Below are 17423 nucleotides of genomic sequence, written 5' to 3'. Positions count from 1 at the left end.
TATGACATTTTATATCCAAACAGTATGTTTAACTTACAGTCTCAAATTAAAGGACTTATTACAGACTTAAAGCAGCAGATTCTGAAAGGTCGTCTACAAGGTAAAAAGAGTTCCACCAATTAATATGCCTGTGGAAAACGAATGCAGGTAACATTGATTTCATTCATCAAGTTTACGGTCTATTCTGGGTAAATAATTCGGAGTGTTACACTTAAACGTTTGTTAATATAAGACCGGAGATAATTTATCACGTGCCGGATTGCGTGGGCACGATGAGCAGGCCCAGGGCTAGTGTTAACAGGATTACGCTCGGTGATGACACGTCGCTTGAGCTCTTCACTGAAACAATACATCTGTGTGAATATGAAACCCTTTTTTCACTTCTCATGCTCGTAAAGTTGGCGTTTAAGTCGAGTGTAAGCGGCGAAAAGATGCTACTTATGCTCTAGTGCATAAAGTAAAATCATCTATAGCGACCGTCATTGACTTGGCAATAAAGTCCACGACCTGCCATACAAACTGCCTCTGCTGATCCAGGCCATGCGGCCGTACACGCGCCCGAGTACTCATTTCTTGAATAAATACGCTAAAATAACTTTAAATATTATCATCGCAATTGAAGTGATTATGCAAAGCAGAGTATACAAATCGGCCATACCTATATGCCATCAAAATTGGCTTCCGAGTGGCAGGCACCAATAAGCCGTGATACTAATATATAGGTAGTTAAAGCTAGGTAAGTACTTTAAAATATTGTTTTTATGCAGTGGCTTAAGGACAACAGGCCGTAATCGCGTCGATACAGAGGGCCTACCGCGAACCACGTTTGACGTGTTGCCTCTCTGTCGCACTTGTAAATTCGTACGTAAGTGTAACAGGGAGGCAAAGTAGTTCGCGGTAGGCCCTTAGGTTTTCGAAGTTGTCGCAGCTGAGCTCCATTTCCGTCAACCCGCGTTAGTCGTCCGGAGCGAAATTACTTTCTCGCAAAGTGCCGAACAAGGCACTTAAAGACTTTAACGTAATCTATGTCGAATCTTAGGTACTTAGGTTTAATTTATAGTTAAATTATCGAAGACTTTTAGAACGCTCGAAATTTCTTTCAAGGCAGGAATTAAATCATGTTGAAAACAGCTGATACCGTGAAAGTCAAATAATCTGGCAAATAAAAAGTTTGGAAAGGTTTTATCGCTTTCAAGTTCAATTTCAAGCATGTTTGATTTGGGCCAAGCTAACTCTCCGTGGCATTTTCAATGACAAAGTGTGGCAATGTCATCATGAATGTCAATGAAAATATGACGTTTATAATGATACAACCTCACTTTGTTCTAAGTCGGTGCATAGTTAGCTTAGATGCACTCTAGATCCGTGTACGGTACGGGCTCAGGCTCAAGGGGTATCGACCTAGTATAACCTAGTATAACTTATGGACAATTTATAAATTCTCACCAAGCAACATAGCCTCCTTGCTATCCGCCAGCTGGCTTCCAACAACAGCCTCGCTGCCTTCTCTCCAGGCGGGCGCGACCCGCGCCGTGCACCGCACCTGCATAGTCCTCCCCACCGGCACCCACAGCCCCAGCGCTGACGACATCAGCCCGTGCGCGTGCAGCGTCGGGGGATACTCCACTAGGAGCTCCGGGTCTGTTACCTTGACAAGAAAGTTAAGTAACTATAGACGGTCAAGCAAATCTTGTCAGTAAAAAAAGGCGCGAAATTCAAATTTTCTATGGGGCGATTACCCTTCGCGCCTACATTTTTCAAATTTGCCGCCTTTTTCTACTGACAAGATCTGCTTGACCAAGTATATTTGTACACCGAAACAAATTTTAAAAATAACTTGAGTTTTTGGTACATTTAGCAAGATCTTAAATGGACCAAAATTCACATCAAAGCTTTCCAATTTCAGGGAAAAATGAACATGAAGGTGGTTTAGTGGTATGTTGTGTGGTGGTATCTTAAATACTTATTCTAGCTGACGACTTTAAAACGTATCAGCTCTTTGTTTCGGAGATTCTATTTGGCTGGATAATGGCATCAACAAATAATGCTTCGGTTTTTCGATCCGGATGGATACTAAACTTGATCTTTAACTTCAGCAAAAAGAATAGATAGTATAGAGGGGTCCTGTCATTGTAAATTTTGTAGTCACTGTAAATTTACTGCCATCCATCGACACACGACTAAAACTCAAAATGAAAACGTATAAAGTTATCAAAAAATGTATATATATGGATAAATGATTTTATTATTTTTATATCATTTTGATCCATGTTCATTCACTGATATCTATGTGTTAAAATTGTTAAATATGAAACGGTGTCGTCACGCCATCTAGCCGAGGATAGGCTAAAGGTGTGTGCGGCATCTATTCGAGAATGACTTTTACTTGAATTCCGAGGCACGTTTTTTCCTTAGACTTTATTCGTCTTATACGAAGTTACATATGTCTTTGACTTCAGGGACAGTAAATGTCAAATAGTTGATTATGTACCAATTATTTAGAAGTTACGTTGGTTGTTGTCTCACATAATATTTTCACAGATAACATATGGGGACAGTGACGTAAAAAATGTGTTATCGGTACAAAAATATGATTAGGTTTACCTTTTCCCCGTCAATGTCCCAACTGAGCACGGCTGCTGGGTATGACCTCCCCGACGTGCAATTTAGGAATAATGAATCCCCTTTTCTGTTCTCCTGTTCATTTCCAGTTATTCTGGGACCCTCCCTTGGTAGATCTACAAGGAAAAAAAATCTTGATTAAAAAACAAATACACTTGCATAAGTAGGTATATTGGGTAAGATTGACTAAGATACCTACGCCTAAGAAAAGGCCCATCGTTTTTTTTTCTTATGTTTACGAGTAATATGAACTTGCAGTTTTGTTTATGGTAGGTACTAGCGAACATCGGCGCCAAATTTAAAAGAAACGTATTTATAAGTGTTTAACTCTTAGAGCATTTAGTAACTGGAGACACTTTGGCTGTCATTTACTATACAAAACAGTCTGCCGATTTTTGCGGGGGAGGGGCACGTAAAATGTATAGCTATTTGTACATGATTTGTACGTAACGTACAAATGCCATAGCCATGTCAGATAAACGTCGGGCCATACAAAAGTTTGCACAACTGTGCAAGGTTTTCTGCAGAGGGGTAAGCTATTAAAGGCGACTCCGGTTTATTAAATGCTCTAAGGTTTAACTATAATAACTTATCAGAAAACGTACAAATAACTTCTAGTTTTCCTTCTCCAGCCACAGAGGAGAAGCTTGGTGCTTCTGCAGACACCTCGCACCGGTACAGCCCCGACGTCTTCAGCATCACTTGGTGCAGGATCACTTTGCGGTCATCTGACTTAGCTACCTACGGAAACAAGAATAATGAGCCCTCATAGAACAAGGTACATTCATGTACAGCGAGCTGCAAAATTTCATCACAAAACGCGACGACTTGTGAACCTCCTCCGTTTTTCGTCGGTTAAAATGCGAATAAGTATGTCCTTTCTGATTATGCCGAGAGGATTTAGCCAAGGGACACAATTTATAGACAACTACAATCAAAACTTAAATACTAGTAGTTCACCCCGAACTGAGAACTCGCGGTTATCCAAAAATTATATAGAGCCATTGACTTTGTTCATTGTTGCATCTACTTATTAGTTATTTACTCTGAGCCTACTTACAATTAGGCACTCGTATAGTGCGACATAAAATAGTAGAAAATAAATGAGGGCGCCACTTTCTACGTGACTGTCACATTTTTGACGTAAAATGCTTACACATGGCAACAATTTATTATGGACATTTTTGAGTTCCATTTTATTTAATTTCTACTATTTTATGTTGCACTATAGGCGGCAATGGATCAAAAATCACGTGGATTTATTGCAAGGTCTGTGGAGCCCTTAATTGATAGATTTAAGCAAAGAGTAGTATGTGTAATATAATTAATATATAGGACAAAGAGAGCCCTCTCGTGGAACTTTTTTGCATCCATTTTGAAGCGCCATCTGTAATTCTTAACCAGAAATATCAACATCAATATCAGGGAGGGGGGGAGGTGCATAAATACCGTCTAAGTATGTTGCGAACGTAAAAAACATAGACTTTGAAAAAAGGCTTCAGGGTATTTATTAATACGCGAAAACAGATTAGGTACTTTTAACTTGGCTGTTGATGTAAAAACCTATAATACACGGCTGGAATAACACACAATTAACCACGAAACAAAATTACACGCAGCAGGTTGTAACCGCCATGATTTTTTCTGAATTTTCTGGTAATAAAGTTCTCAGCGACTATGATGGCGTATGAAAACTTTGTTTCATTTAACATTGTAAAACCGTAAGTATTTTTATTTAAGTATCTGTTGTTTTTTGTGACAATCGCCTCCATGGCAACGATGGATATATTTGGTCAAGCAGATCTTGTCAGTAGAAAAAGGCGGCAATTTTGAAAAATGTAGGCGCGAAGGGATAGCGTCTCATAGAAAATTTGAATTTTGTGCTTTTTTTCTACTGATAAGATTTGCTTGACCATAAATAATCTGTTCTATCAGATGTTTTTTTGTTTGTTTCATGCCCTGGATACAAGACTTTTAAGGCGTATTGACGAAATAAAGTGAATCCATATTTAAAAAAAGTATAGCGTTAAGTAATATAGATGGCGCTATTTTTTTTTCGAATAAAGGGCTTTATATACGACTGTCCCTCCCCTGGATTTAAGCCACCATAGAAATTAAAATAAACTGTATCTGTGCTAAGCCGAAATATTTCCTGTCAAATGTCAAATACCTATATTATGTTTATTTTATTTTATGTTCATCTTGCTAATTATTTCAAAATGGTAAATTTAAAAACGATATCATAAAAGTGTAAACCGAGCACTTTCATTTGATACTAAACTCGACCATGTTTTTGCAAATAAAATGACCAGAATAGCAAGACCTTTCACAAACAACTTTTTGCCCTTCTAAGCTCTTCAATCTCAATAATCCCTTGATCGAGCTTGCTCATAATTTAATGACTAAAATATAATGCCCTCGACTACACGTTTGTCCTATTTCATTTAAATTAGGACAAATTTACTTAAGTTCTTGAGTATCAAACTATCCTCTGACAGTTCAACTTAAAAACATTGAAATGCTGGGACGCGCCGCTAGCCGGCCGCGTGTCCCAAGTCGAATGTAAGAACTTCGCTTCGCTCGCTCGTTCGATTATTATTTTAGGTAAGGATGACGTGACTTTTCGTCGCATCTTTCATTTCTTTGGGGAAAGGATACAGAGATGAGCTGACTTAGCGGCAGACTCAAGTGATAGCGGCGCATATCCGAGAAGTTGGCAACTTGACTTTCCCAGCAATTAGAGATGATTCTTTGTAGGAATATGTATCGTTTATTGTTATAAGAAACAAATTGATGTCGCTAAAAATGTAACCATTTAATCATACCTTTAATTATTACTTAGGTGTCTTTATGCCTCAATCGTTATATTGTGAAGTAGTATTATTGTATTTTACAATATACTGTTTTTTATGTACAAGCAGATGTGTACAAGTTCATTTTAAACATAATATTTAACAAAATACACCCCACGATATTTAATTTCGATATAAAAATAGTCCATATCGAAATAAATACCCAATAAGTACTCAGGTATACCTATTCGATAATAAGGTACAAGACCAAATTAATCGAAATAATAAAACAACGGGATTGCCCCTCTAGGAATTCTGTATAGAAATCCTTTTAGAAAAATAATCTTATTCAGAATCAAAGAATAATTGAGCAGTGACGAGAATGACAGTGCTTGAATAGTCGGTCCCGATCTATTGTCTGGGCATCCGCTTATTTTTCTTTCGAACAATATTTGCGAAGCGACGCTCACAGGGACAATACCCATTAGAGAATTATGTTTTTGCTGTAACCTTTTGAGATAACTCTTGATAGTCTTGATATTGCTAAGGCTTTTCAGATACACCTAATTAGGTTAAGAGTGAGTTTCATAGTGGAGTAATTGGATGATGTGCTGTGTAGTGCTTTATCAATTCAATATTTGCCTCTGAATGAATGAAAGTACCAGAAATCTCTGCACTTGGTACAGTATAATTGTTATGGATAATTTCATTTTATTTTTCTACTTTATTTTTTGAAGTTTGATTTTCGAATAAAAACTTTTTAGACTGAACTATAACCGCATACTTTTCTTTCTTTACGGAGTCCACGATTATAAAGCTATAAGTCAGTTTTGAACATTATAATGAACTTGACCTACCACCTGTCATATTGCCACGGCCAAAAGACAGAACAAAAGACATCAACGAGTCTTTGACCACACAGGCTAGCATTTCGTTTCGGCAGGACTTTAATTTCCGATAGAAACCAAGTTTGTTTGATTATTGCTTAAGTCACTAAACAAAACAGCTCTTTATTTATTGCCACTAGATTAAAAATTCACGTACGATTTAAATAAAAAATTAACACTAACATCTACTTTGATCCCCTCTATCTTATAGGCGTGCTTCGGCGGGTCAAACTTGGGCATGTATCGGTAGAACTCCTCGTTGTCGCGGTACCACTTGACAGAGTAGAGCGCGTCGTCGCCCAGGTCGTAGTCACACTCCAGCTGCGCTGGCTGCCCGCGCACGCGGTACGCCGGCACCGACACGCGCACCATACGGAGCGGTAACGATTCTGCAACAAAGGTTTTCTTTATAGGCACTTACAGACAGACTAAGGAAATGAAGGGGCACAAACGTGTACAGAAGGCATCCTTTTACTATTTTATTAAGGCAAAATAGTCTCAATACAATAGATTTGTACTTTGAAAATGCTTTCAAAAACTAACAGTTTAATTAATTCGACGTGAACGAAATTACGGGAATAAGCATAATGTATAATAAAGTATAGTGTATAATGAAGTTAGTCTCCACGCTGCAAGCTGTCCAAAAGTCGGTTTTGGAGACAATACGTGTCATGTGCCTTCGCGTTTCTTCATATATAATGTACGCAGGTTTCCTTGCAATGGTTTTCTTACTCAAAAATCTAGTCGTAAAATATTGAAATTTTTCTTCAATAAAATATTCCTAAAACTGAAATTCTCCATGAAAGAATTAATAATATTAAGTTTTAAGCGTCCGTAATTAAAAACAAATTCATCTCCTTGACGGAGCACTGTGTGCAAATTTAATCTACTCTATCTACGTTTATTTCCCCAGAGTGTCTACAAACTGGACTGTACAATTATTTAAGACAAGTACCTAATACAGGGGAAACCTTGCTTAAACCTTAGCTAACTTTAGCTTAATTTGTTAAGTTCCCCTAAAGTTGACGACGAACAAGATTGTTTAAAGCAGTTAGTTGTATTCCAGTATCACGCTACTCGCCTAAGCAGTAGTTATGAGGTAGGTATTAGTTAGTTCCTAATTGTGATAGGTTACATTGATAATTGCCCATACCCATGCTGGGTAACAAACAAAGAAGCAGATATATAAATAATAGAATAGGACTATGAAATTTTACATATATTTTACACTAAGCGCGCTAATGGAATTTTCTCAAAAGCTTTTTGCGTCGAGTTTCCAATTACTTTAATTCTCGTGCCTAAGATATTTTATTCAAGAAACATTTCTACATCAACCTTTTTATAAATAATTTAATAAAATTATGTTATACGTAAAATACTTCATGTAGAATTATCTGCACAAAAAATTGTATTTCTTTTAGCCCCTTACCGCATACAGAGCCATATATGGCGGATGGATGTGATATTCAACTCTATTGACAGCTATTAAAATTCAAATTTAAATAAAAAGTATATTTTATTACATGCAGTAAGGAATTAATTTTGGCGCCCAACGTGGGACTAACTACTGACTATTTTATTAATCAATTTCCGAACGTTCCCTTGACATTGTTATTGATAACACATTTATTACGTTAAATAATACAATTTTAAGCTTATTTCAATACAGTTGTGTGGTAGCAAGAAGAGAAATCTAATCTTCAAGGATGGGTATTCCACAGCCGTCTTCAGATCCAAATCTTTCTATCCTTCTTCTCGTTCCTCTAATTCTTAGAGAGACAGCTCTGATGATTGATATTTGTATTTTGACTTTGATCCAGTTGATTATTTGTGAGTATGGTTTCGACCATTTTTCATGGAGCTTAAGGGATGTTCTTTTTATGAAGGATTCATATTCCGTTCCAACAGCGCCATCACAGGAGACCACAAGAGGAGTGAATGAGGCTCTGAGATCTTCTGCAGCCAGGTCGTATTTGCGATGTTTTTCGCGAGCGTGTATTTGGGCAATCGTGGGCCATGTGAGTAGACCATACGAGGCGGCGTCGGCATTTACAATGCGAACGTCAAAGAACGCCTTCCTCGCTGGCTCCCATACACTTTCCAGTAGTAAGTCGCTTATTAGCCCTGGTTGATCTAAGGTTGCGGCACGCATTATTGGCTCAGTAGTAGCCGAACCCCATGCTGGTTCAGCCCAACTTTTGATATCGTCTCTGTGTTGGTCGTGGCCTCTTTTTATGAGCCCTCCCTTCTTGCAATTAAGTGCATGGTTTAGGTTGAAGTTATTTTCACCACAGCCATCGCAGGTTAGTGGCAGGCTAGAAGGTTCATGCCCGTATCTGATCGCAAGGCCGTCACGAAACTGCGTTGCTGTTAGGTCGGTATCATCAGCTTTGGTCGGTAGTACTGTTAGCCACTGTGATGATTTTTTGTTAATTACCCTTTGGATGCAATTCTTTGTTTTTATTGTTAGCTTATCCATGATTGATTCTAATTCGTGTTGTTCATTATTTTCTCGTTTTTTTCTTTCTTCTTTTAAAGTTTCATATACATGTTTTTGATGGTCTTCTATGTTAATTTCATCGCCGGTTCGAATTGCATCTATTAGTATTTTGTTGGCATTTAATGATATTGCATGTGAGGTTTTAGCTTGCTTTGTGGGATCATTAATTGCAAGGCCTCCGAGCCTCGCTGGAAGAGCAAAGAGTTCATGTTCTATAGATGTTATTTCTCTGCCTAGTATGGAGGGTGTTAAATGAGTCTTGATTGCGTTCTTTAGGTTATTGTAGTCTTCGTCTGTTCCAGTAGTCACTCTTTGTAGGTATTGCCACTCGCATTGTAGTGATTTAGTAAATGCGGTATGTACAGCTTGAGGATATTTTTCACAAGCTTTTGTTATTCTAAGGATGCAATCAATCCAATTTTTTGTTTTTTGTCGTATATAGTCGGTTTTATCGCTTATGTCTCCAATAAAACTTCCTAAAAATCGATGTGCTTTTACAATTTTGATTCCCAATTTATCGAATTTTTGTTTGGCAATATCTGTAAGGCCTTCTTTGACTATTAGATAGCTCTTTGTAGGCTCAGGGTAGTAGCCATATCTGGGTCCTTCTTTCATTAGCAGCTTAAACCAGGGACTAACTACTAGTTTATTTAAAACTTCTCGCATCGAATGATGGTCTCTATGACAGTTCATTTTTTTATTGTTTGTAGATATTTGTGGAAGCTAGGCACATTTATTTATTCGGAGATGTAGCATTTAAGTATTAAAAATTATCTTAAACATATTCCTATAGATAACTCTTGTTTTAAATTAAGCCAAGCAAAAATAAATTTAAAAGAACTTTACTGTATGGGACAAGGTATAATTTTAATACATTTGGACGTTTTTATATAGTCATAAATAAATGAATAAGTATAAGTAACTATAACATAAATAATAAGAATGTTAAGGCATCGTTTTACCTAAAAGAGTACCATCAGGGTTAGCAAAAAAATATCATAGTACACTTGTTATGATTCTAATAATATCTGTTACTTGAAATTGTCAAAGTTTATACGCTACATAGTACATATGCTGCACCAGCAATTGCACATGAGTTTTCTAGCGAAATCCGGTGCTTTTCACGTTCCGCAGTGCAAGTTATAAAATATCGCTCGCTCTACAACCGCGGTCCCCAGACATCTAGCGCAGATTTCCTATTTTCATTCTACGACAACAGCTGGATTAAAATATTGGAGTGGGAATTCCATTGGACGGCTTCCGATGTAGGTTTATTTAATATTTCATTACTGTGCAAGACTGGATTTTCAGGGGAAACTGCTTGAAAACTATTGCACTTTCTAAAGGACTTTGAAACTCTCCAAAGACACACTCAACCCCTCTTGTGTTGTCGGTGTCCATGGGCGACGATAATTGTTTACCACCAGGCGACACGCCTGCTCGTTTGCCTCTTATATCTTAATAAATAATAAAAATAATGATCACCTTTTGTAATCTGAATAGGACCATTCTGTTAGGGCCGATACATACGGACTGCAACCAGACAATTTGCATGCGTACTGCACGCCAACTGCAACGTCGGCGTGCAGTTTCCATACAAGTTGCAGTCGGGTTGCGTCTGTACCGGCCCTTAACCTCATTACCGCTGTAATACCAGGATGCTTATTTGAAAATACCGCATAATTACTTTCGAAACTATAGTCTGGTAAACAAGTTTTGTCAGTAACAGCAGAATAAAAAAACTATACCCATTTCGTATTTTTAATTATATTGAATTGTAAACAATCAAGTAAATGTTGAAGATTCAAGCCCAGCTTTATCAAGAAATCGGCACTGGAAGCCGATTCCGGTCTAGCAATTTGTGAAGATTGTGGCCTTGTTTTGACACGACATTGAGTCTCATGCATTGAGACACCTCACGTGCATCAATAAATGTGAACGTAATGCCTTAATACACTTTTATTGCATTTTTTTTAATACCACAACGGTGGCAAACAAGCCCGCCTGATGGTAAGCAGTCACCGTAGCCTATGAACGCCTGCAACTCTAGAGGTGTTACATGCGCGTTGCCGACCTTCTAAAAACCTGTACACTCCTTTTTTGAAGAACCCCATACTGTAGACCCTCGGGAAAACCTCGGAAGGGAGCTCATTCCACAACCGGAGCGTCCGCGGGAGGAAATTCCTCTTAAATCGCACAGGACGCGACCATTTAGGTTCTAGGGTGTGAGGATGAACACCCTGCCGGCGGCGAGCGGTGCTGTGATAGAAAGCGGCCGTTGGCATCATGTCAAATAATTCCTCAGAGCACAGCCCATTATACAAGCGGCATTTCGCACACCACACACACACCAATCACTGAGCGATCGCCGAGGTCGTGTCAAAACAAAATCAAAACCTTGACAATTCATCAAATCAAAATCAACCTCCTGAAAATATAAACAAGCCAAGTCTTGCGTAATGAAAGCGCTGAATATTTCACTTAACATTGACGCTAAAACAACAAACCTTGATTGCCAGTTTAATATTCACCAACGCGCTTTCTAGTTCGTGACCTATCAGAATAAAGCCTTATTTACGCGTTGATTTGAGACTCACATTTAACATTTTCATGATATAAATATTCAGAACATCATCCTAGTTCGTGGTTCTGCCTTTTACTAGTGAAAATCTCAAATAATTTTATTAAGTGAGGTTATGAATAAATAACGTAATAAGATAATATTTTCTCCATTTAAACTATGTACTTACTTGATACAAGGAGGCCTATAAAATGGTCATACATTCTATTATTTAATGTTGAATCTTTTTATTGACACATCAGAATTGCATTTGTCTTGGCAATATTTGATATGTGGGTAACTAGACGTTAAACTTGCATAAATACCTTAAATAATTTTCAAAAACATCTTCTCCATTTTACAAGCGTAAGCTCCCTTGCTTAAAACTTACAAAGGTGTTTATTAGGCTCGGAAATTAGCACAACGTGCAGACTGACGCAGGTTCACTCGGGACGCCTTTGCATAGACCCATTAACTTCGTTATTGTCGATAAAGCCACCGGAAACATCTACACCGAATAAACACCTCTTTACTTAACATTGGTGGACCTTATCTCTTTGCAATAAGGTAAATATGTTGTCAGTTAACGGTGTAAACGATATTACGAAACGGAAACAAAACCGTTAACAAGTTATAACCGTTAATTTTATTATTATTAGAAGGTGTGCCTTAATGAAATGCAGATATATTGCGATCACCATAAGTTAGCACCGACTTGCCAGCGATAATTTATGATCTCGCCATACTTCACGTAAAATTATCTATAAAAAATAGTATTGCTTTCAGTTTACTTTGGCGCCCAACGTGGGACTAACTACTTGTTAATACAGTCACGTCTAAAAATATCGATACGGACAGAGTGACAAAAGTATGTATACATACACTATCTTAATATTATATAGGCAACAAGGTGGTGAATATATTTCTGGCACTTTTTCCATGACTGTAGTCTCGCGTCGCATGATGGTCCCTATGCCAGTTCATTTTTACAGGAGTAGCTGACTTGCAAAATGTTTCTAGATATTTTTAGGAAATTTAGTACAATCATTTATTTAGAAAAGTAATATTTAAGTAATAAAAATATGGTAAGAATATAATTCTTCCATTATTTCATTAATTAAGCCCAACCAAAAGTGAGTTGAAGGAACTGTCATTTTAAGGACCATCACTTTTTAATCACAAGATTTATATTTTAAAAATCTTACTTCCATTTAACAACAAATTTATAAATTAACCAAAACAACATGTGTTTTCTTTAAAACGTTGATTAAATATTTAGGTACCTTGTATAAGTAAGCTGAGAACGGCTACGATGAACATCCTCACGAAGCCTTAGAAAACGTCTCATCACATCACACTTAAGTGAAAACACTGTCACTGTCATCACAAGAACATTCGTCGATATTTTCGTCACGTAATTTTATAGGAAAATAGTCTGACAGACGTCCATTCGCAGTGGAGACTGACTCGGTACTGAGGTGTTTGCTTTTCAGTTGATGCCCGCCTCGGCCCTCCGGTTAAGGTTTCATAGCCTTGTTAATTACTCGTTGTTACATTTAGGGGCATATGTCTTCTTCATTTATTATAAAATTAAGTTAAAACGCTGCTTAATGTAATGAATGTGAAGTTGCGAAGGGAGTCAGGTACTGGCTGAAGTATTATCTAAGTGGAGAAACATTTTTAGCATTATGCTGACACCAAAACCGTTTGCCATATTATTAAATGCCGGCAACGCACTTGCAACCCCTCAGGTTTTGCACGTATACATGGGCGACGGTTATTGTTTAGAACCAGCAGTAAGGAGCTTTTACCTATGGCTAGTTTTTTTATTCTTATTGTTGCATCAAAAACTTATTATTATTAAAATAAAAAACTTACAAAATCAATGGCACTAAACACTGAGCAGACAAGGAGCGCACTGAGCGCAGACCGCGTGAAGTGATTTCATTGTGACATTGACTGAGGAGTTCATTTTCTCGGTTAACTTTGCGGTGTGCAGTTTGCAACGTTGCCCAGTTAACCCGAATGGTTTAATTAAGAGTATCAGTATCAAGTAACGAGTGGAAGTGTTAAGAGAAGTTTGAATATCTTTGCACCTTGTAATTATTTTAGATTTGCAATCCAGTTTCTTGGTAGGTACCAAAATGTGAACTTTAAGCGTATAATAGTGATTAGTTATTATCAGTAAGAGACTCAATAAAATTTCAGAGCCAATCGCTGTTTGGTGTTATGGTGTATAATATACCTACCTACTCTACACTGATGCGCCGAACATGCACGTTCGAAAGGTCACTGCAAATTATAATTCGTCAATTTCAAGTCCAAAATTAAATAATCATTTTAATAACACAACACTCACGTGCCATGTTTATATTCAAGCACCGAAATGACAGCCCTCACCTTCTAGTAAATCAAAGATGCATAAATCCAGGCTGCTCCCTTCGAGCTATTTATGTCACCGAAGCTATTTATGATAATTATGATCGCCTCTAAGAGATTCACGCGGGGAATGGGTATCGCAGATTAAAATAAATAGGTAGTATTGAGCGGAACTTTCGCAGATTTTCATGCGTTTATTGCCGGTATCCGGGCATTTTGCAGTTTGGCAGAATTCAAATGGGAATTGAACAAGGGGAGGATTACACATGGTATTAAGTAGGCTGTGCGAATAAAGTTATCCCGATGCCTATATAGTGAAAAAATATGTCTGAAACGATAAACGTTTAGCATACAAGATATTCCTTACTCATAAAGAAGCAAAAATATAACATTGAATGACACTACGAAACTGTTAAACCTCTTTGTGGATGACTCTTGATCTGTGCTGCCCCGTAAAATTCACACGCCCGATCGCGTCACTTCCCAAAACACTAACTAATAACTAGACTACCGATGTGCAGTCGGAAAGTTTCCAAAAATTGCGATGTTTCACATGTAATAATTTCAGGATCTACTTGTATTTTTGTATTAGGGATCGAAATGTTCCATTTCCTAAATTGAAAATTATTTCTGTAATTTTTTTCTGAAATTTCCTCGTTTTTTTTTTTTCAATATTTTAGTAATTTCTACACACTTAACCGCCTAATTCTCCTTACTATAGTAAGCGCCACTTAAACCATTCCACTAACCCAGGGTTAACCGGTTAAACCTGGAGTTACCATGGTTTCCAGTACAATTTGACACTGCAGGGTTAACGGTTTAACCGGTTAACTCCGGGTTATTGGGATGGTGCAAGTGGCGCCTTTAGGTTATGTATACATATAACTCACCTTAAATAAAGGACCTCATAAGCTGTCAACATAATGCCATTGAAGCCAGGCAGCGGCCGTAATATGGCGGAATAAATCATGCCTCATGAATCATGAATAAATCGACTGGAAGGAACATGGTATTAACATTAATGGCGAATACATCTCACACTTGCGATTTGCGGACGACATCGTCATCATGGCTGAGACGTTGCAGGATTTAGAGCATATGCTGACCGGTCTAGCTGATTCTTCTCAACGCATAGGTCTCCGGATGAATTTGGACAAAACGAAAGTTATGTTCAACGAACGTGTTGCTCCGGGACCTATTGCAGTACAAGGGGCTGTTCTCGAGGTTGTTCAGGAATACGTCTACCTCGGGCAAATACTGCAGTTAGGAAGGAACAACTTCGAGAAAGAGTCGAATAGAAGGATACAGCTGGGCTGGGCAGCATATGGGAAGCTGCGTCGAGTCTTCACGTCATCAATCCCACAAAGTCTGAAGACAAAAGTCTTCAATCAGTGCGTCCTACCCGTGATGACATACGGAGCCGAAACGTGGACACTCACGGTAGGACTGGTCCATAAATTCAAAGTCGCTCAGCGAGCTATGGAAAGGGCTATGCTCGGAGTCTCTCTGAGGGATCGTATTCGAAATGAAGTCATCCGTCAGAGAACTAAAGTCGTCGACATAGCCCACCGGATTAGCAAGCTGAAGTGGCAGTGGGCCGGTCATATTAGCCGTAGTACCGATAACCGTTGGGGTAGGCGAGTTCTGGAGTGGAGACCGCGCATCGGCAAACGTAGCGTAGGACGCCCTCAGACTAGATGGAGCGATGACCTTCGCAAGGCGGCTGGCAAGAGCTGGATCAGAGTTGCCGCAAATCGTGCTCAATGGCGTGCAATAGGAGAGGCCTATGTCCAGCAGTGGACGAGAGTAGGCTGATGATGATGATGAAATCATGCCTCAAATATGCCTCAATACCCAATGTTGAATATAAAATCAATTTCGGCCGTTCAGTTGTAAAGACTACAATTTGGGAATACAATGCGATTTGCATGAAAAAAAAATGCAAATAATTATATTGAAACAAAATGTTGTATATTATGGGACAATCCTACACAATTCGACATAGATCCTCACTAGTAAGCTCAATAACGCTTGTGTTGAGGGTCTACTACTGCCATACTGAAAGTTTCTGGATTCTGATTAGGGAATGCAATCTCGCACCAAGATTGGCGATTCGAGATCTCGCACGAAAAATCTGAATCGAGGTAGGGTGTTTCGAGATCTCGACCGCCACACTTTCGAGATCGAGATTAATCTCGACGAGATCGAGATTTGACAAAGTAATTAAAAAGTGTTATTTTGAGCAAAAATCTCTAAGAATTCCGTATATATACTACTTATTTGGAGTACGTCATGTTTTATTTTAAAGTTAAAAACACCAAATTAATCAATATTTAATAAAAAAACTACTTTTATTAAAAAAACCTATATATGTAGCTCTAATTTGCATATAATTATGAAAAAGTGATAATAATTGTTTTTAATTACTACTTATACAAAAGTAAGCAGAGGCAGTAACATGCTCAGTTGATATTTTTGACAAGCATTCAGCAACTTACAAAAAAATGTAGGGTAAGCGAGAAAAAATCATAAATAATTGTGACTGGGTACGTTAAGTTCGTCCGATTTTTCCGCACAGAGCGCGCCACAGTGCTTTCATCGTCAGCTAAAGCCGGCCACACACAATAGCACTGCCTGAACAACATGCATCTAAGGTCAAAAAGATTACTCAAAACAAAGTAATTCACACGGATGAATCTTTCAATCTCGTTCGAGATCTCGAAAATATTAATCGAGATCTCGACCGATATTGCTAAAATCGAGATTTCCTCTCAACGAGATTGAATCTCGAAAATTCGTGCGAGATCTCGCGAGATCTCGAAATTGCGAGATTGAGATTGCATTCCCTAATTCTGATATATGAGAAGACTTATTTTTTCTAAGTGGTCAGTCCAGGAATTTTCAGTATGACCTAAGTAATATGTACTACTATGTCATCATGTCAGCCGAAAGACGTCCACTGCTGGATAGGGGCCTCGCCCAGGATTACTACTACATATGTATATACTCTGAGATACTACTATGTACCTACCTGCTCTGAGATAACTATAAATGTGAAAGTACCTAACTCTGTCTGTTACCTGTTCACGAATCACCTATTCATGAACCGTATGTCGCGAGCTATTTCTCGCTTATTGCCCTTATTAACCTTTGGATCAGAGGGTCTACCGCGAACCACGTGCGACAGAGAGGCAACACGTTGAACGTGGTTCGCGGTATACTCTGCTTCGGAGCATTTATTTATGAGCCTCCACACAATTGAGTTAAACCAGTGGTAAAATATTTTGAAAATTACACAAAATAATGTTATTTTATTTTTTATTTGAGTACTTAAGTCCATAATTAACGTCATTATAACGGGTCTAACGCGATTAAATTTCATTATTTTACCTTTTTTCCGACGTTTCAGCCAGGTTGCACCAGCTGTGTTATGAAATTTAATCGTTTTAGACCCGTTAATGACGTTAATTATGTGTACAAAACGCGAGAGAAATGTTATACTTAGTTATGTCCATACTGAAGAACTTCCCGTGTGTACTATTTTTGCTACAATAAGGTGAACATTTCTGAGCCAGATCTAAGCATATTGGAGAAAAATATCTTATTCTACCTAATTCCACACTTAAACCTAACTTATTATACAAAAAACCGGACAAGTGCGAGTCGGACTCGCCCACCGAGGG

At 38.1% G+C, this 17423-nt stretch overlaps 1 protein-coding gene across 1 annotated transcript; it reads right to left on the bottom strand.

Annotated features, from left to right (window-relative positions):
• Positions 1-204: 204 nt before the first annotated feature.
• Positions 205-12818, bottom strand: LOC134793842 (uncharacterized). The gene is made up of 6 exons (XM_063765561.1): positions 12645-12818; positions 6485-6690; positions 3228-3363; positions 2605-2738; positions 1447-1648; positions 205-339 (listed from the first exon to the last, which is right to left on the bottom strand). The coding sequence occupies exons 1-6, from the start codon at positions 12679-12681 to the stop codon at positions 248-250; spliced, it is 807 nt and encodes a 268-aa protein (XP_063621631.1). The 5' UTR covers positions 12682-12818; the 3' UTR covers positions 205-247.
• Positions 12819-17423: the final 4605 nt, after the last annotated feature.

This window comes from Cydia splendana, chromosome 9, assembly GCF_910591565.1.
Source record: "Cydia splendana chromosome 9, ilCydSple1.2, whole genome shotgun sequence".
Taxonomy (NCBI): domain Eukaryota; kingdom Metazoa; phylum Arthropoda; class Insecta; order Lepidoptera; family Tortricidae; genus Cydia; species Cydia splendana.
This window is presented reverse-complemented; position numbering and strand designations above follow the sequence as displayed.

Coding starts and splice junctions, on each gene's coding strand:
- LOC134793842 (XM_063765561.1), bottom strand. CDS start 12,681: ATGTTCATCGTAGCCGTTCTCAGCTTACTTATACAAG. Junction 3,364..6,484: donor TAGAGGGGATCAAAGTAGAT/GTTAGTGTTAAT, acceptor TTGTTTCCGTAG/GTAGCTAAGTCAGATGACCG. Junction 1,649..2,604: donor GGGACATTGACGGGGAAAAG/GTAAACCTAATC, acceptor TTTCTTGTCAAG/GTAACAGACCCGGAGCTCCT.